Source organism: Piliocolobus tephrosceles, chromosome 4 (genome assembly GCF_002776525.5).
Source record: "Piliocolobus tephrosceles isolate RC106 chromosome 4, ASM277652v3, whole genome shotgun sequence".
NCBI lineage: Eukaryota > Metazoa > Chordata > Mammalia > Primates > Cercopithecidae > Piliocolobus > Piliocolobus tephrosceles.
The window spans coordinates 42,726,117-42,746,953 of NC_045437.1; the positions used below are offsets into that span (position 1 = coordinate 42,726,117).

Below are 20,837 nucleotides of genomic sequence, written 5' to 3' on the forward strand. Positions count from 1 at the left end.
CCTTCCTTCCTTCCTTCCTTCCTTCCTTCCTTCCTTCCTTCCTTCCTTCCTTCCTTCCTTCCTTCCCTTTTTTCTTTACAGCTGGCTTGTTCAAAGAGTGATCCAAACAGGGTCCACACACATTTGCTATGTCTCTTTTGTCTATAAGTTCCCCTCTTCTTTTTTCCTTTTAATATACTGAAGAATTTCATTGTTGCTCTGTAGAATTTACAACATTCTAGGTTTGGCTGATTGAATTATCTTGGTATTGTTTAGCCAGTTTCTCTGTCCCTTGTATGCGCTCAAATCATCTCTTATTTGGTCAGTGGAAGCCCTTTCACATTGGCTTCTAAATTCTTTCGACATGGCTTCAGTCATCTTTGGTGGCTTCCTTGCTTTTGCCATGTAGAGCCTGACAATTTGAGGTTGTCAGATAAGTGAACTTGAGATAAGTGTATGTGATTGAGCTTTGTATGTCAATCCAAATATTTGCCAGCTTTCTATTATTTTCTTCCCTCTCCTTCAAGTAAGGAGTAAGATTCAGCATTATTTGCCTTTTGTGTACTGTAAATTATTACTATATAGGTAGTGTGGAATCTAAGACAGTGTTCAAATTCAGGTCTAGGTTGACTTAATTTCTCTAAGGTCTTAATAAGTTACTCTGTAGGGATAATTTCATTCATTTTGAAATTATACATATTCACATCCTGGGTTTCCTAAGCTTTAATAAACCTTAGATAGAAACAGATACTCTTCATTAAAAAATGTTTATGCTGCATATTAAGTAAAACATCAGGAGAAACTGATATCCTATAGCTAAAGATGGTCTGGACCATATCTAAATATAAGATTGTACTATATAGGCTTTTTTGGGTTGCAAGAAACGGAATCACATCAGATTATATTTTGTGATGAGGATTTGCTATGTGGATTCTTGGCAAGTGTGAGGGCCCAGAAACCCCCCGTCTACTCCTTGGATAAGCGGAATGTTATTTGTGGAATTCATGGCTGTGACCTATCTTCTCTCTTTAAATATCTACTACTGATGTTTCTGCCACTGTTACTGCTGGCCTCCCTTTGATTACCTCGTAGCTGTGCTTACAAATAACATTTGCAGTGATCTACTCTCCTTGTCCCTTTCTCTGGGTCTCCCATTCAAACTCCTTGAGAGAGAACCCAGTGGGTTGAGTAGTCACTGGCCAACATATAGTGTCCTTGGACAGAGTTCCTGTCTAAGTGATCTCATAAGGTGCAGCTGCTAGTTTTCCTTATCTGCCCTGTAGATGATTGTCCTTGACACTGTTGCTGATCCCTCTCTAAGTGGCTGAGTGTGTGAAATCTTAAGATACAACACTTAGAAATTTATGAGGCATTGTCTGTGGCCAAATTGCCTGGAAGGGAACTTTGAGTGTGGCAGGCCATCAAAATGTCTAGGATACAGTTGTTCTTCAAAATAGCTAATTACTTCCATTTTTGTTAAAAGTAAGGACAATGAGACCATAACCGGAAGGGCTTAGTTTGAAGAGTGGAATCAGCATGTGGAGGGATCTCTAAACCCACTTTTTTTCGCCTATAAATCAACTAAGTTTGTTATATTCCTTGAAGAAAGCCAATTGATTAAATAAAATATTCAGAAGTTTCAGAAGACTAGGCATAAAAGTTTCATATCCTCTATCAAAAAAGTCAAAGAATTGTAAGTATGAATCAGGAACATCATTCTGAACAGCAGGTTGCATGTGTGGTGTATTTTGAAGAAAAGATTGCCCCTTTCAGTTTTCTGAAAACTGTTTTTAAACATTCTTTGTTTGTTTTTTACCAAATGTATTCTTTTTTTTTTTGCCTTTGCTTGTTTGTAGGAATTCCATATAAGCAACTGACTGTTGGAGTCCCCAGAGAGATATTCCAAAATGAGAAGCGAGTGGCATTGTCTCCTGCTGGCGTTCAGACCTTGGTCAAGCAGGGTTTTAATGTTGTCGTGGAATCTGGTGCGGGCGAAGCTTCCAAGTTCTCAGATGATCACTATAGAGCGGCAGGTGCCCAAATCCAAGGGGCAAAGGAAGCGCTGGCTTCTGATTTGGTGGTCAAAGTAATTATTCCTTTTGCCTCTCTCATTTATAGCATGCTAACTTTTTTAAGTCTTTTCATAGAAAAATTAAATTACTTTCTCTGGAGTTACACCTTTTCCTATTTTCAAATAGTGTATTTTTCTCAAAGAAATGATTGCATGTTGTCATATTCTTCATACTCCAGTAAAACTTTTATCAGACAATATGATCTTTGTTTAACCATGAGGAGAGAAATAGTGATCTTCATTTTTATATTTGCTATATGAACATTTTCTTTTAATTGGCTAGGAAAAATTCGTTCTACATGGTCCATATATATCCAGAATACCCACACGTGAACATTTACTGCTAGAATGGAAAGAAGGTGTGGAACTTAGTCTGGGACTGAATGTTCAGTGATCTTCTGACACCTGAAGGCACAATGATTTACACTGACATAAGTGCTAGTTCTAGAGAGGGCATGACTATTTTGGAGAAAGCAGCTTTGGGCTGAGTGGCAAGTAGCTTTACCTACTTTAAAATAAGTTCTTAAGGCAATATATAACAGAAATCTATATACTAAAGGACTTGAGAATTAATAGATGAATAAAAAATCCTTTAGAGTAAGGGGAAGAGACTGTATCAAGGATCTAGCACAGATGATAACTAGAATTGAGCATTAAATGCTAAGCCTGCAACCAAGGCAAACAGGGAAGTAACTCACTTTTTTCAGGAAATACAAGCTTTTTTTCTACATTAATTTCTATGAGGTATCAATCACATAGTTTTTTTATTTCCTTACATAAAATCCACTGAATAACTTGACAAAATCCTAACACTTGACAGGTGGTTTTTGTTAATGTTACAAAACCAATATTTGCTATTGAAAGTTAATAGCAAAATTGGTGGTATGGGGGTTAACTGCAACTCAGCTAAAGCTTTTTAAACGTTTAAGTTTACAAATACTTGGTGATATAACTAGATATATAGTAAAATTACTTAAAGAGAAGTATAATTCATTCTCATATTTATGCTAGAGATCATCTTTTGAGATGTCTTGAAAAAGCCCTATAAGGGTGTGTTTACATTTTAGAAATGCTTTGTGTTCCTTTTAGGGATTCACAATGTATATAAGCAGTTAATGGTGTGCTCAGAAATACTGTAACATAGAATACTATATGACCTTCTACAGTACTAGCATTAATAAACTTCTTGATCTTGGGGGGCCTCTCGTTTGAGCCAAGTCTGTTAATATCCTGAGGAGCGCATTCAGGGAAACATTCTATTGGCTTGACTTACTCAGATGACAACGGTCTCAGCTGAGCATTTGATAGGGGCCAGTAGAATCAATTCAGAGTTGTTTTCTAACTTTTACTAAATCTATGTTATAGATTTTCTTGGAGGAAAAGTAGACCTTGTCAGAGAGCCTTAATTAAAGTCCAGAACCTAGAAATATGCATCACCAGATCAACATGAATGAAATGGGAATAGCAGACAAAGGTGTCTCATAGGTAAATTGAGGTGAAATGCTGTGAGATAAACTTATTGACCCAATGTTTGTGTTTGTATTTAAAACATAAGTCCCAGAGGCTGTGTTTTCTGTGTTTACTTGCCTAAAAGCACTATTGCTAACTGGGAACTAATGAAATGCGATATTTTATTTGAAGGTTGATTTTAAATTTGGATATAAAACATATTTTAAAATATATTTAAAATGCAATTTTAAAAATTTGGCTTTAAAAAGTGGTTATTGGAAACTTTCAAGCATATGGAGTGTGTATTCATTGACTTAGTTGATACTTCTTAACGTAACAAAATATATTGTAGCTTTTGACTTAAACCCAATTCAGCACGGTTACTAGTGTGAATTGTGTTCATCTCTAAATAGTCACCTGGAATTTTAAAGTGACATAAATCTCTACTTAGTTTACAATGTTCTTAATGTCTCATCACTCCAAATATTTATGCTTGCCAAAATTAGCAAGGATTGAATCTTGCTTGAAGGATTGAACACACAACAAAACTTCCTGTCTGTTTATTCTAATATCTGTTAATATTACCAGGGTAATAAGTTTTGGGGACTGCAGGTTTGCTGGAGAGCTTCCATATATTTTTTTACCTCTCTGCAGTTAATTGTCAAACCAGTCTCAGTATTTTGTATTTCCCAGGTGTGTGTACCCTTTACTCAGACCAGTCCACAGGTCATTAGGCAGGGGATAGATGGTATATGTCTGTGTGTGCTTTTTTAGTCAGAAATTTATTGATGGCAGATTTATTTCTGGAGTATTATTTAAGTCATGGCATATTATCTAAGTTTTCCTGTTTAGTTAAAAATAAGATTAAGGTATTTATATTTTTAATCTGTGACTTGATTTTTTTCCCAGGTGCGAGCCCCTATGGTTAATCCAACATTAGGTGTTCATGAAGCTGACCTTTTAAAGACATCGGGAACACTGATTAGTTTTATTTACCCAGCCCAAAATCCAGAGTTGCTAAATAAACTTTCCCAAAGAAAAACTACAGTTCTGGCAATGGACCAGGTTCCAAGAGTTACAATTGCTCAGGGATATGATGCACTAAGCTCCATGGCCAACATTGCAGGGTAGGTTCTTTTCCATTTCAATTGAGCAAAAGCACAATGGTGCTACAGAAACCTTTACACTGTAGCTCTTCTCTTTTACAGTGATTTTACTTGTAATTGTTGTTGTAGATTGCAGCCTTTTGAGAGTGCATTTAAATTATTTTTGACTCTTTTTACTGTTTTACAGTAATTAGATAGGAAATGAACTCTATTATATATTCCTTTTTAATCTTATTGAATAGAAGAGTAGTAATGTTTCCATCCACCAAAACAAATAGCTGTCAGATTATTTGTATGAGGAACACACTATATTTCATATGTGTGTGTGTGTACATGTATATATTAGGTTGAAGTTACTGTTTTCATGGGTCAAAAATGGTTGAATAGTGACAATTTCATGTGGTTAAATTAATATGTATATATTAGTGGATTTACCATCTTAATTAGGTTTTGCTGAGGTAAATTTATAAAATATTTAAAGAATAGGAAAAAGGTCTGGACTAGAGGAAGTTTCATCTGATGTCAAAACCCATATTGATAACTGAGGGCTATGTCTTCTACCTTTAAGGTCAAGATGGTAATATGCTTCATTTGCCCAATAGCACCAATACATTCTCTGTTGATTGCCTGGCGTACTATGTTGAGAAGGATTCTAAGGCCCATTCTGCTTGGAGGAATGTGGCTATGATTGAGTAATCATGCCTGCCATGGGTGAGGGACAGGAATAGCTGCATGAACGCAGTGTACTGCTGACTTTGCCTTAAAGGGTGGGAACAATCTGGAAATGGGATAATGCTTATGAAGCAACTTCTCTAAGAAACTAATTAAATAAGATTTTAAGCATGAAAACTATTAGTAGTTGACAATTTGCTAATATTAATGAGGCACAAAGAAAATCTTTTAAAAAAAACTGCATAAAAGGCACTAACATGACTAACATGAATAAAGCCTTTTATAGCCTGACACATAAGCAGAAAGTTTTCTTAGGTTTTATATTTTAGCATAGGAAATATGTCATAGATTCTACTTTGTGTTTTTAGCTGCACGCTTTTAAATTTATTTAGCCTAATGTGACTTAAAATTTTATCTAGAAAATGTATAATGTTAACTTTTAAGGGTGCTGTTGATTCTGAAATGCACTTATGTGAAAGAATATCAAAACCAGTCACTCTAGATCAAGGGGTTTTAGCTGTTGCATCTTTTGAGCAAATGAAATATTATGAGACAATGTAAATAAATCCAATAAGAGCTGAGTAGTTTTGGGTACACTGAGTATGACAGGATTGTGTAGAAATATTCCTACTCTCCATCTCATCCGCTATGGTCCCAGATTTGTCTGAAGTTTAAACCTTCAGGGACCCAGGGATCACAATTTGAGGAATCACTGTTTTATGTCCTGAGCTGATATGTGCAGAGAGCATAGTGTAAAAGGAATAATCTAGTATACATATCCATACAATGTATGATAAATCATTATCTGTCTCATTCATACACACAGCCATATTACAGTGAAGATGTGCTGCTTCCACTTCATTCCTGTTCATTCTGAACTTTTTTGCTGTCATGAAGAAAATGTCCAATTTATTAACTTTTTTCACTGTAAATGTCTTCTCGTACATTTCCTGTGTAATCAACCTCCTTTTGTGATTTATTTTTCAGAATAGCAACTGAATCTTTTAGAGCATTAATTCCACAATTAATTTCTTACAGTGGCCTTTGAATCTTTGTCATATTTGCCCATTAAAAATTGCTGTCACTTGAATTCAGAAGAGCAACAGATAACATAATCTCTAAAGTATTATTTTTTGCTCCAGTATGATTAACTTAATATTGGTGACTTTATATGTTTTTGCATCACTTATTATATTAAGTATTATTATGTAAAAATATGATCAGGGAGAAGATTTTGTTGTCACCTAGCAGGGGAGTTTTAATAGTTGCTTTATAATATTGAGCCAGTGTATATATTACCAAGTAAGAATGCAAAAGTGCCTTTTACATATAAAATAGTATGAAAATTATTTGATTTATTAAATAGTTTGTTTCTTTGGCTAAAACACTTAATATTCACTGAGCATTTTCTATGTGACAGGCTTTATGCCAAGTGTTTCACCTGCATTATCTCATTTAGTCCTCACGACCCTAAAAGATAGATGCTTTTTGTCCTCACTTTATAGATGAGGAAACCAAGGTTTAGAAAATTTTAAAAATTTGCCCAAGATCACAAAGGTAATCAGTCAGTATATCTGAAAATCCCATACTTTGAAACATTAGAGATCAAGGGAAGTGTTTCTTCTGTTCTCCGAGGTTGGAATCTTATTATGTACAAGCCTATGGATGACCTAATTTTTTTTTATTTTAAAGATTTTCCCCCCATTACCTAAGCACTACCTAGTCATCAAAGAAGATTTGGACAATATAGTAAAGTAAGTGTGAAGGATGTATAGTCCTAGCACCCAAAGAAAACCATTGTTAGTATGTTCCTATCTTTCATTCATTACATTTTCTATTATGTTCTACAGTACTTGTTATGAAGAGGGTGGGTGCATAATGGATAAGAGAGTGCCTCTGTAGGCAGGCTACCTGTGTTAGACTTCTGGCTCTACCATTTCCTAGCTGAGTGACCTTGGGCAAGTCTCTCATTCTGTATCTCAGTTTTCTCACCTATGGGACGAAGATACTAATTGTACCTATCCATAGGCTTAGTGTGAAAATTAAAGGAGCAAGTATATATACAACACTTAGAACTGTTTTTGACACATAGTACATACTATATAAATATTAATGATTATTCTTTGACAAAACTTCATTGATAACTTGTGATGATATGTGAGTCTGAGATCTCTCCTTTTATGGATTTATTTATTTATTTATTTATTTATTTATTTTTAAAGTTATAAGGCTGTTGTCCTAGCAGCAAATCATTTTGGACGTTTTTTTACTGGTCAGATCACAGCTGCTGGAAAAGTTCCTCCAGCTAAGGTAGGTACAACTTTTAATGTTTCTTTATAATATACATTGATTAAAGGAAAGGGGATGTATAGTCTCAAAATATAGTTATTTAAAAATTTTTATATGTTAACCTCACATTGATGACTTTTTGGTGTGTATAAATATTTCATGAAGCCTCAAAGCTTAACGTTTAAGATTGCTAGAAAAAAATGAACTTTGACCTTCTGAAAGTTCTAGTCTTTTCTGTTTTTTAACTTACTAATTTGAGTTTTTAAAAGAATTTTGGATAACTTGTCCTCTGTAGCCTATATATTATTAATTTTTTAAAACGAATCTTCAAGATACCATTCTGAAGATTCTGGGTTTCTCAATTTTTGCAACATTTTGGCACATATACAAGGTATTTTTGGTTTCTTTACTTCTTGCCAATTTTTGGATCAAGAAGAGAGGAAATGGGAGGTGGTGTAATCAGGGTATTTGGCGGAGAGAAAGGGTGCCAGTGTCTTTAATCCACACTGACAGCAGAAAGTAGCAGTTAATGATGAGAGGTGACGATGGCTTGCTGAAAGAATAGGAGGTCATATTGTGACCCTTCAATCCTATGTACACTCAGTAACAATGGAAATCCTGAGGCTAGGTGTCTTAGTCCATTTTGTGTTACTAAAAGAGAATACCTAAGACTGGGTAATTTATTTAAAAAAGGAGGTTTATTTGGCTCATAATTCTGGTAGCTGGAAAGTTCAAGATTTGGCAGCTGCATCTGGTGAGGGCCTCAAGGCTGCTTCAACTCATGACGGACAGTGTAAAGGGAGCAGGCGTGTGCAAAAAAGATCACATGGTGAGAGAGGAATCAAGAGAGAGAAACCGAAGGAGCTTGGCTCTTCTATCAACCCACAGAGTGAGAACTCAGCCCCCCACTCCCAGGGAGGGCATTAATCTGTTCATGAGAGATCCACTCCCATGACCCAAACACCTCCCACTAGGCCCCACCTCCTAATATTGCCACATTTGGGATCAAATGTCAACATGAGTTTTCACTGGAACAAAGCACATCCAAACCATAGCACTAGGTACAGGAAACTTGACTTTAAATGTGGTCATTTACCTACCTGTAGGGTACAGGTTTACTGGTGCTTCCTGCTCTTAAGTACTTTGTTATATAAGCCCAGAGTTCTCACACAAAATAAATCTGGAAAACAATTAAAACAAAAGCTGATAGCAGCTTTGAGAAATTATATTGTTTTGAAAAACAGGCCAGGTGAAAAAAATGCGGTTTAAGTGGAGGCCAGAATACTTAGCAAGAAAGTGTGAGCAAACAACGCAGATGTGAGATGTACAATGATTAAATTTTGACTTTCTCGGAATCATAAAAAAATGTCTGGCACGCATAGTGGCCAGAAGTTCGATGCTGTCCTTAAATTGACTGAATGCTTTGATGCACGAGTCTACTTCGGTTATAATCTTTCTAGATATATGTGGAAGTTGAGAGAAAAGCTGTGAATAAAAGATATTTTTTTTTTTGTTTTTTTTTTTTTTTTTTTTTTTTTTTTTGAGGCGGAGTCTCGCTCTGTCGCCCGGACTGGAGTGCAGTGGCCGGATCTCAGCTCACTGCAAGCTCCGCCTCCGGGTTTACGCCATTCTCCTGCCTCAGCCTCCCGAGTAGCTGGGACGACAGGCGCCCGCCACCTCGCCCGGCTAGTTTTTGTATTTTTAGTAGAGACGGGGTTTCACCGTGTTAGCCAGGATGGTCTCGATCTCCTGACCTCGTGATCCGCCCGTCTCGGCCTCCCAAAGTGCTGGGATTACAGGCTTGAGCCACCGCGCCCGGCCGAATAAAAGATATTAAAAAGTGAAACAAAAGACAAGATGCTTAAAGAAAAGAGAATGAGCCTTTAAAAGGTGGAGTGACTATCTTTACTGAAAATTTAAATTGCAGCTTAAGGGACTTTGGTTACATGACAGAAATAGTTTTCTGAAATTGAAGGTACTGGTACAGCTCATTAAGGTGGGTTGCATAATACAGTCTTTTATTTGGATTTCCTTTAAACATGGAGGGTTCTTACCTGCTAAAACAAGTTTGTTCAAGCCACAGCCTGTGGGCCACGTGTGGCCCAGGATGGTTTTGAGTGCGGCCCAACACAAATTTGTAGACTTTCTTAAAACATTATGTGATTTTTGTTGCCTTTTTGTTTTTTTGGCTTATCAGCAATCGTTGGTGTTAGCTAGTGTATTTTATATGTGGCCCAAGACAATGATATGTGAGGCATTGTTCTAGGAGCTGGGGATATGGCATGAACAAGAGAAAATCCCTGCTGCACAAAACTTACACTCCAGTAGGGGTCACAGTGAGGAGACAAAAGATCAAATGAATGCCTGAGGTAATTTTATTTTATTATTATTATTATTATTTTTGACTTGGTTTCTTTTTGGAGGCAGGTTCTCACTCTGCCTGGAGTTTTCACTCCAGGCTGATCTGGAACTCCTGAGCTCAAACAATCTTCCTGTCTTGGCCTCCCAAAATTTTGGGATTACAGGCATGAGCCACTGCACCCGGCCATGAGATAATTTCACACAGGAAAAAATGAACTGTATGATATGACAGTAATGGGCACAGGTCTCTTTAGTAGAGTGATGGGGAAGCTTCGTCTGACCTTTGAGCTGAAATTTGAAGCATGGAAGAGGGAAATAAGAGTTTAAGGATTCCAAGCATTTAGGATTCCAGTATTTAGGTTCTGGAAAAATAAAGAAGACCGTTGGTCTTGGAGTGTGGTGAACAAGATGAGTGATCTGAGATGATGTCGGAAAGGAAGGTCTAGGCTGGATCTTGTGGGGCTTCTCTTCTAGGTCATGTTATAGACTTTGGATTCTCCTGCAGGTGAGGGAAATGTTTGGTTTAGTATTTAAAAAAAATCATGTGGCTGTTCTGTGGGGGAGTAGATAGTATGGTGAAGGCAATATCTGTCAGCAATTGGTTATACCTGGGAAGATGGCAGCACCAGAAATGTAGAGAAAGGTGAAGGATTTTATCTGGATTAGGGGAGATCTTTGGGAGTTAAAACCAGTAGTACTTGTTGATGAATTGGAAATGGAAGTATATGCAAAGGGAGGAGTTGACAAATTCCCCATTTTGGCTTAAACAATTGTGCATAGTTACTGCCTTTACTCAGATGGGGAAGGCCAGAGGAGGAGCAAGTTATATGAGTGAACACAAACAGTGTTCCTAAAGTTATTTCCTTTCTCCTGCCCTTTCCCATACTATTTCTTTTTTTTTCTTTTTAGGATTTTATTTCTTATTTTTTAATAGAGACAGGATCTCACTATGTTGCTCAGGCTGGTCTTGAACTCCAAAGCTCAAGGGATCCTCCTGTCTCAGCCTCCCAAAGTGCTGGGATCACAGGCCTGAGCCACCTGCCTGGCCCCATACTATTTCTTGAGCATATGCCTACAGTGTAACAGTTAGCAGTAAGTGCTTCAGTTAGATTCCATTGTTTAATGTAACAACAGTCTGAGAAGGCACTTTGATTGCTGTATTGCAGATGATAAGCAGCTTGCCCAAGATCACCCAGAACAAGTTAGTAACAGAGTCAGGATTTTGACCTAAGCTTTCTGACTCTTATTTTCTGTGTCTTTTTCTTTACTCCATGCTTTAGAAAGAAAAAGTAAATTTCTATAGTAAGATCTGCTCTTTTTGTGCGATTCTGTTTTTTAAAGTATGGGTTTTTTTTTGTTGTTGTTGTTATGTCTTGATTCAGGATAACTTGGCCAAGTCCTGTGACTTTTACTTACTTTTCTTTACTCTTTCTTTCTTGCTTTCTCGCTTTCTTGCTTTCTCTCTCTTTCTTTCTCTCTTTCTCTCTCTCCTCTCTTTCTCTCTCCTCTTTCTCTCTTTCTTTCGGTGGCGATGGAGCTTCTGTGTGGAAGAAGTTGGTGCTTTGGAGCCTAGAGCCTGCTTATTCCCTCTGGTCACTCTTTGCCCCCTTTCCTATAGACTTCCCCATGTCCCTAAACACAGCATCATTATCAAGATCAATTCCCGTGACTTTTGAGACACTGCCCAGAGCTCACTGGTGCACAGTCTGACTAGCCTAGTCTTTGTAAAGGCAGAAGGACATGTGAGCATGATGGGTGGGTGTCAATTTGTAAGCTTCACTGATTCCGTGGTTGGCATTTTTTTCTACAGAAACAAAGTGTTGCTTTCAATTGACTGTTTATGGGATGTATAACAGGACTTTACTCTGGAAGGCCCATTCCAGACTGGAGACAATATTGTTCTTACTTTGTTTCTTAGAAGGCGGGGGAGACTCTTGTTTCTGAGGAATTCTTTGGTTCTCTTGTTGCTGATCCTTCATGATTAGGGACATTAGTTTCATTGCCTCAGACTTAGGGAGAGTTGCTCAAAATGGTTCAGAATTGTGGTTGCTCATCAGCTGTTCCTTTCAGAAGCATTTTGGCTCAAAATAGAGGTTGGGGTAGATGTTTCACCCATGTTGTACCCATCTTTGAAATGTATTTTGATGTTTGATGAACAAAGAAAAACCTTATAATTTGGTAGAGTAAAGGTAGTTAGATTGCCACACTGGGACTTTTAGTAGAAGGAACTTTTAGACAGTGGAAAAGAATCTCTTAATCTTCAACATACGTAATGCTGATCATGCTTAGGTTGCTTTTACATGGATATGCTGATTATTAGGCTATTTTTAGTGAATTGTTGTTGGCCTTTGCTAGCAGTTGTTTCTTTCATAAAATTTTAAGATCAGTGGTGGTTCAGTTAAAGAATAGTCTATGTGCTCCATACAGTTACTAAGGGCTGATCATCATCACTATCAGCACCGCCATTTATTGATGCTAAACTTATACTAGGCACCAATAATTGTTAGCTGATGATTTTTCATTATTAGTTGATAATGAGCCTTAATACATAACTGGGTCTATCTTCTTTTCTAGATTCTGATAGTTGGTGGTGGTGTTGCTGGGCTTGCTTCTGCAGGCGCAGCAAAGTCGATGGGTGCAATCGTTCGAGGATTTGACACAAGGTGAGTGCTTTACTAGTGACTGATGTTAAGGTAAAAACATTTTGTTTCAGGGGCATATTACACTTTCCTTAAAACTTATAAACTGAAGTAGCACATTGCAACTCGTCTATAAGCTCTTTCCATTTAAAAATGTTTCCACTTTTTAAAAGTTAATGCAAAGTGAAAATGTATTACTTAAACTAACAACTCACAACTCTGTTTTCTTTGGTGGATTGACAGTGGGACCAGAATTCTTTCTATCCTGAGTTTCTAACATGTTGCTTTACCTATTTCTGTTCAGAATGCTTTTAGGCACTAGTTAGGGCATGAACAAAGATGTTTGTGAATCTGAAGAAAGAGTAAAATAGCAGTCTGAGTGGGGGCATGCCCTACCTTGAATGGATAGAAGCAAATAAAGCTGACTGGCACTTCACCTGACTAGCAACACATGAATTATTATTACTGCATTATTTATGCTTCCTGTGTTTTATGTTAAGATAGAGCTGCATATATTTTTCTGATAATTTTTGAGCCACTGGGTGAAAGTACTTGATTTATAAAGAAATACACTGTGTATTTCTTTAACGCAGACATATACACATTTTCCTAGATTGTCTTTAAAGAGAAGTTTGATTAAAATTCTTCTTCATTTCAGAAGACACTAGACACTGGATTTTATTAAATGTCAGTTGAGTACGGTTAATATGTGTTTTAATAATTTTTGAGGTTGAAAAATGTAGTTATTTATTATCAGCTGAGGGTACTGGAGGAATAATACTACTGTTAATCTTGAATATAGAATGATGGGCCGGGCGCGGTGGCTCAAGCCTGTAATCCCAGTACTTTGGGAGGCCGAGACAGGCGGATCACGAGGTCAGGAGATCGAGACCATCCTGGCTAACACAGTGAAACCCTGTCTCTACTAAAAATGCAAAAAACTAGTCGGACGAGGTGGCGGGCACCTGTAGTCCCAGCTACTCTGGAGCCTGAGGCAGGAGAATGGCGTAAACCTGGGAGGCGGAGCTTGCAGTGAGCTGAGATCCGGCCACTGCACTCCAGCTCGGGCGACAGAGCAAGACTCCATCTCAAAAAAAAAAAAAAAAAGAATATAGAATGATGAAAAAAGAAAAGAAAGCAACCATTCAAAGTTGGAAGAATGTGACTTTTCAGAGTAAACAATGTTCCATAGAATATAGTTAATAGTCTTTATCTAGAGTTAAAGTGATATACTGATAAAAAGATGTCCTGCTGAAATGAGAACATAAGTCATTTCCAAAGTAACCAGGACACAAACCAAGCATAGCTAGAGTTAAGCATGCCATTGATCCTGTCATTTTATTTTTACTGTTTGTTGATGTGAAGTTTTCTCAAGACCTCCAAGCCAGTAGAAAGCAGGTTAAGTTTTCATTGTAGTGGACAGTAGTATTAAAATGGAAATGTATGTATTTGACCTAAAGGTGATTTGAAACTTGGTGGTGGGTGAACTACTGAGAATTTAGTATATTGATGTCATTTTTTAGATTGTATACAGAATCAACAGCTAGAATATGGCTGTTGCTTATATTAGAAAAATACAAAAACTCAATCTTTCTTTATAATTTATTAAGTTCGTTATACAGGTATCTCAAGTATATAATAAAGAAAGATATGACTGAAGTGATTTAATACTTTTCTAAGAATTATAGCTCATTAGTTACTCTAGTCACTATTTTGAGATGGGGTTGGTTTCATATTATAAATACGAAATCCAAAACATACTTGATTTTAAATTCTTGTTGGAAGATTGACTGGTATGTATTTTCAGTTAAATATCCTAAAAACTTACAGTCAGCTCATTGCCCAATGGTATTTAAATGGTCTGACTTTTGAATTATTTTGAAAAATAACTAGAAGATACTCCTCTTAGCAATAGTGATTATCTTGCCTAATGCCTGTATCACAAAGTTTAAATATATAAAAACCTTGCTTTCTTTCCTGTCATAAAATAGTACATGATTATTCTTCCAATTCAGAAAAATATGAAAAAGCACAAGAACAGAAAATAAAATACCCTAAAGTCTCACTGCCTAGTGGTAATTATTTTCATGTGTTCCCTCTTCTATACATTAATTAAAAATGTAATTTTACTGTTCCATTTACCTTTTTTCAATTAACAGTAGACCGTGAAGATCTTTCCTTACATATTAATGTTTTTAATGGCTGCGGAAGATTCCAGTGCATAGAAGTACCGCAATTTATTTAACTAGGCCTCTATAAATGGACATTTTTTGCTATATTTACACAATACTCTGTAGGTCAATATACACTTACATGTACGTACAGTAAGCCCTGTATCCATGTTCTATTATCTGTGGGTTCAACCAGATCAAAAATATTCAGAAAACATGTTTGTGTTTGTACTGAGCTAGAACCAATTTCATTTTTCTTGTCATTATTCTCTAAACAATATAATATAACAACTATTTATATAACATTTACATTTGTTAGGCATTATAAATAATCTAGAGATGATTTAAGTTATTCGGGAAGATGTATGTAGGCTATGGGAAGATGTATGTAGGCTGTGTGCAAATACTACACTGTCTTTTATAAGGGGCTTGATCATCCGTGGATTTTGATATCTGAGTGGGGTCATGGAATTCCCCAGATAAATTCCTTAGATAAATTCTAAGGAAATATTGGAGTCAAAAGATATACACATTTTAAATGCTAATATGTTATAATATTTTTAAATGATGAGATTATTTTATGGGCAAAGGTATAACAACAAAGATTTAAAAATAACTTATATTTCTAATGATGTGAATTCATTATTGAAAAATACAGAGAAATATAAGGATGAAAGTGAAAATACTTTTTATAATTCTATCAGCCAGATATAATTGCTAGTGATATTTTGGTATAATTTCTGATAGATTTTTTAAAATATATATATATAACTTTTGAACAAAATTTGGATTATTTTACATACATATATGTATGTGTGCATATATATGTGTATATGTATGTGTGCATATATATATGTGTATATGTATGTGTGTGTACATACACACATATTGGCTTAAACCATAAGAAAATGTATTATTTCTTCTAACTGAAAATCCAGGGGAATGACTTCCTTTTCACATTAGAGTGAGATGCTTCTCGGTGCTATCAAGGAACAGTTTCTATCACTCCTCTTTGCCGTCCTTGGCTTTGGCTTCCTCCTAAGGCTGATTCCACTTGTGGTTGCAACTTTACCTCCAGGGGGCAATCTGGGCTACCAGATTGCTTGCTCAAGCCAGCAGAGGGAGAACCTCTTGCTCAACCGTGGACTGTATGTCCTACCCTTTATGCATACTCTTGAACATGATGGTTGCTAGGGATTTATTGGCTCAGATCATGGTTTCCCAAACTTCCGTGATGACAAGGATGAACTGCAGCTCTTGCTAAAAATAATATAGCGTCTGGCCTGCTTGCTGGAGATTATAATTCAGTGGGTCTGGGAAGGGACCTGGGAATTTGAACTTTTAACAAGTACCCTGATTGATTATTGTCATTAGGTGGGTTTGGGATTTACCACAGTGGAATGGATATTGATGAGTTACACGCATGTCCACCACAGAGCTGAGGTCTTTGTTGGTTCTGGTTTTCCAACCAGGAGACAGTACTTGGATAGGATTTATTTATTTATTTAAAACTGAATTTATTTTTATAAAATTTAAATGTGTTGGCGTTTCACATTTTACGCTTGACTACTATTTATAGGTTATTTTTTGCAAATACAATTTAATGAGGACAGGTTAGGGGGCAAAAAAGTCACTTTATTAGAATAATTTTACATGTAGAGTTATTTTTGTGGGAAAAGTCTCTAATAAGAACAAATTCAGAATATTTTCAAGTGAAAAACCTCATCTTGAATGATTTGAATGATATCAAATCCTGATATATATCAGATATCACATCATCATCCACACCGGGGTCATAAGGAACACAATTGATTACTGGAGTTGGCAATTGTGAAATGCTTCTGCAACTTAACTAAGTAGAAGTTGGAATTCTAAGTAGTTTTTTATCTTTCAGAAAAGAATATTCTCTTAAATATGTTACTTGGCTTTAGAAAAAAATTTGAAACAGTGAAGTATGACATCAAAGGGACTGTTGAGTTTTGAATATAAAGTTTGTTGTTCTTAAAAAGGTAGATATAAATGATGATCTTGACTTCTTTATTAGGGCCTGAAATAACTACTCTTTCCACTTTAACAATCACTGTAGAGCTGCAGCTTTGGAACAGTTCAAGTCTCTTGGTGCTGAGCCCTTGGAGGTGGACTTGAAGGAATCTGGTGAGGGACAAGGAGGATATGCAAAAGAGATGTCCAAAGAGTTCATTGAAGCTGAAATGAAACTCTTTGCTCAACAATGCAAGGAAGTAGACATCCTTATCAGCACAGCACTTATTCCAGGTATGCCATTAAGTAAATGGTTATTTTAAAAGCACTTTTACTTTTTTTTTTTTTAATAGCAAGAGTGAATGATTGCTTAACATTTGAATTTCTTTAAGGAAGGATCTAGTACTTTCTATTATAAAAGTACTAGAAAATGAAAAAACATGACAAAATTCATAGTCATTAATTATTTCCTTCAAGTATTTTTTCTGTGAAAACTTTTTTATTTTTTTTTGAAATGGAGTCTTGTTCTTATTGCCCAGGCTGGAGTGCAGTGGCATGGTCTCGGCTCACTGCAACCTCTGTCTCCTGGGTTCAAGCGATTCTCCTACCTCAGCCTCCCAAGTAGCTGGGATTACAGGCATCCACTACCACGTCTGGTTAATTTTTGTGTTTTTAGTAGAGTTGGGGTTTTGCCATGTTGGCCAGGCTGGTCTCGAGCTCTTGACCTCAGGTGATCCGCCTGCCTTGGTCTTCCAAAGTGCTGCGATTACAGGCGTGAGCCACCGTGCCTAGCCCTTTTGTGAGTTTTTGTGTAAGTTCATAGATTATACTGTATGTACAATTTTTTTTTTCCAGAGAATAAAACACTATTTATTTAGAAAAGATTGTTATTACTATTATTTTCTCTGCAACTTAAAAAACTTCAATAGCTTTTGGGGAGCAGGTGGTGTTTGGTTGCATGGAAAAGTTCTTTAGTGGTGATTTCTGAGATTTTGGTGCACCCATCACCTAAGCGGTGTACACTGTACACAATGTTTAGTCTTTTATCCCTCAACCCCCTCCCACTCTTAACCCCTGAGTCCCCAAAGCCCATTATATCATTCTTATATCTTTGTGTCCTCATAACTTAGCTTCCACTTTTAACAGTATTTAGTTTTTAATTCCTGAGTTACTTCACTTAGAATAATGGTCTCCACCTCCATCCAAGTTGCTGTGAATGCCATTATTTTGTTCCTTTTTATGGCTGAGTGCTATTCCATGGTGTGTGTGTATATGTATATGTATGTTTATCTACTCGTTGATTGATGGGCATTTAGGCTGGTTTCATATTTTTGCAACTGCAAATTGTGCTGCTATAAACATGAGTATGCAAATGTCTTTTCTATATAATGACTTCTTTTCCTCTGGGTAGATACCCAGTAGTGAGACTGCTGAATCAAATGGTAGTTCTACTTTAGTTCTTTAAGGAATCTCCATGCTGCTTTCCACAGTGGTTGTACTAGTTTACATTCCCACCAGCAATGTAAAAGTGTTCCCTTTTCACTACATCCATGCCAACATCTGTTATTTTTTGATTTTTAAATTATGGCCATTTTTGCAGGAGTAAGGTGGTATCTTGTAGTTTTGATTTGCATTTCCATGATCATTAGTGATGTTGAGCATTTTTTTTCATATGTTTGTTGGCCATTTGTATATCTTCTTTTGAGAATTGTCTATTCATGTCCTTTGTCCACTTTTTGAGGGATTATTTATTTTTTTATTGCTGATTTGTTTGAGTTCCTTTTAGATTCTGGATATTAGTGATTTGTCAGATACATAGTTTGTGAAAATTTTCTCCTATCGTGGGTTGTATGTTTACTCTGACTTATTTCTTTTGCGGTGCAGAAGCTTTTTAGTTAAACTAAGTGCCATCTATTTATCTTGGTTTTTGTTACATTTGCTTTTGGGTTCTTGTTCATGAACTCTTTACCCAAGCCAGTGTCCAGAAGAGTTTTTCTGATGTTATGTTCTAGAATTTTTATGGTTTCAGGTCTTAGATTTAAGTCTTTGATCCAACTTTGAGTTGATTTTTGTGTAAGATGAGGGATGAGGATCCAGCTTCATTCTTCTGCATGTGGCTTGCCAATTATCCCAGCACCATTTGTTGATGTATGTACAGTATTATATTCATAAGCAGGTTCCTCTGCTCAAACCCTTGATAAATTGATTGTTAATTTATTTACATTTTCTTTGTTAAGATACTACCTTCTCCTTGTAGGAAATTCAAACAGTAGTGATAAATAAGAAAAAAAATCCAGATCATTTGAAATTCTACCAGAGAGATGACTGTTATGAATATTTTGATCTTTTTTTCCATATATGTGTGAGAGGGAGATAGGGGACTTTGTATGTATATGTATTTATGGAATTTTCAGTGTATATTTTTACTTATGGAAATGACCCTTTGTCATTTTTAAATTATTTCATTTGACATGTTTTCAGCCAAATTGTGAGCTTTTTAATGGTAGGAATTACTTTCTAGTCCATTTACAAATCTTCTTCTAAAGAGTATTTTGTACTCAGTACATGACTGATGTCAAACCAATAAGTGTTTATTAATCAGTAAGCAGTAGCTTGATCTAGCAAGATTTGGGCATGAGCAAACTGTCCATGTTTTATAGTCTCACCTCTTCTCTTCACCTATCCTTTCCTTTTGTTATTGAATAATGAACACCATGCTGATTCTAATTTTTTCCTTTCTGAAAGAAAGTGGACCACATAATGAGAGCTTAAAGGGTTCCTGGTTGCTTATGTTAGATCCTAGTGAAGGAGCCTCACTTTCTCTGAGGTACTGTGGATTATTAGAATTTGCTTTGTCATTAGGCTATGAAAGAGGAGAAGCTCTCCTCCAGTACCTTCCCCTACAACAAAAAACCTGGTTAATATAGACCTAAGGACAAAGAATTGATTGGCATCAGATCTGTGAGCTTGTGGGGGAAAACAAGCCTCCCAAGTGTGTTTTTCTTTCTGTCCTCTGTTAACCCAGGTGATAGGTGAGCTGGTCTCTCCAGATACCTGCGTCCCCGCAGAGCGGCTAGATGAAGCAGACAGGCAGGAGGCTGATATGGGGTCTCGGCAGGGCTCAGGCAATTGGAGCATCTGTAATTGTAGAAATGAGGCCTGTGGTTGGTTCCGGGAGATGCATACAGATCAAACCCTGGACCCAGGGTAGTTGTGAAATCTGTCAGTGAAGACATAACTCATGCACAAACAGTGTCAGGAGAGCACTTCAAGATTAATCCTTTTCTTGTGTGGCAGTGGCTCCTGGCTCAGCTGTTTCACAGGTGGTTCTGAGGAAGGAATGGGGTGACATATGCTGCAGTCACCATCTGACCTCTTGAGAAGCAGCTGCGCATTGTGGGGGAAGTTATGAGAGGATTAGATGTAACAAGTGGCCAGTAGAGGGTGCTAAAACATTTACTTATGGAGTAAGCCATGTGGCTAGGAAGCTAGTTTTATTTAGTCAACTCATACTTTAAAGAACTAGGGATAATTCGAATAGAGTATATAGATTTATTATTGATTACAGAGCTAGATGTCAGTGATAGTACTCAAGATTTATTTTATAAACACATACTGACTTTCAGTGTCTTTCCCTCTCCCCATAGTATTTTATTTTTTATAAGTAGTTTATAGTTAGTGTACTTTAGTAAAAGGTCAGACTGTATGACAATCTTGAAGTCTAGTTGAAGAAGTTTTAGTAATCTGTTCCACTAAGCCTTTCTTGTTTTCTGAAGCCACGATCTTCACATTAAACTTCTACAAGTCCTTGTAAACTTGTAGAAAGCTCAGTACCTCAGTTCAGAGCTCACCCTTAAAAGGCCGGCTGAAAAGGGCCTTTACTTTTTTTTGAAACACAAAAAAGAAGAAAGAAAAAAGTGAATTGGAATATTATATGGGAAAAGGTGATTTTTCTACAGATCTTTCCTATCTCTGGGGCACTGAAAACAGAAAACATGAGCATTTAACAAAAATGACTGAAAGAGTACATGAAGGTAAAAATGCCCACACAACAGTGTCCTTGGCATTATACCTTTACTGCTTTATGTCCTGAGCCTTTGCCTGGGTGCCCTGATGGTGT

The 20,837-nt window shown here is 36.5% G+C and overlaps 1 protein-coding gene across 1 annotated transcript in view; it reads left to right on the forward strand.

The window, feature by feature from the left end:
• The window catches only part of NNT (nicotinamide nucleotide transhydrogenase), a 104,990-nt gene that overhangs the window by 7,783 nt on the left and 76,370 nt on the right, over positions 1 to 20,837 (forward strand). The window contains exons 3-7 of the mRNA XM_023216413.3: positions 1,836 to 2,065; positions 4,409 to 4,626; positions 7,500 to 7,587; positions 12,502 to 12,590; positions 16,824 to 17,011. Of these exons, the coding sequence (XP_023072181.1) occupies positions 1,836 to 2,065; positions 4,409 to 4,626; positions 7,500 to 7,587; positions 12,502 to 12,590; positions 16,824 to 17,011 (813 nt within the window). The remainder of the gene's footprint in view (positions 1 to 1,835; positions 2,066 to 4,408; positions 4,627 to 7,499; positions 7,588 to 12,501; positions 12,591 to 16,823; positions 17,012 to 20,837) is intronic.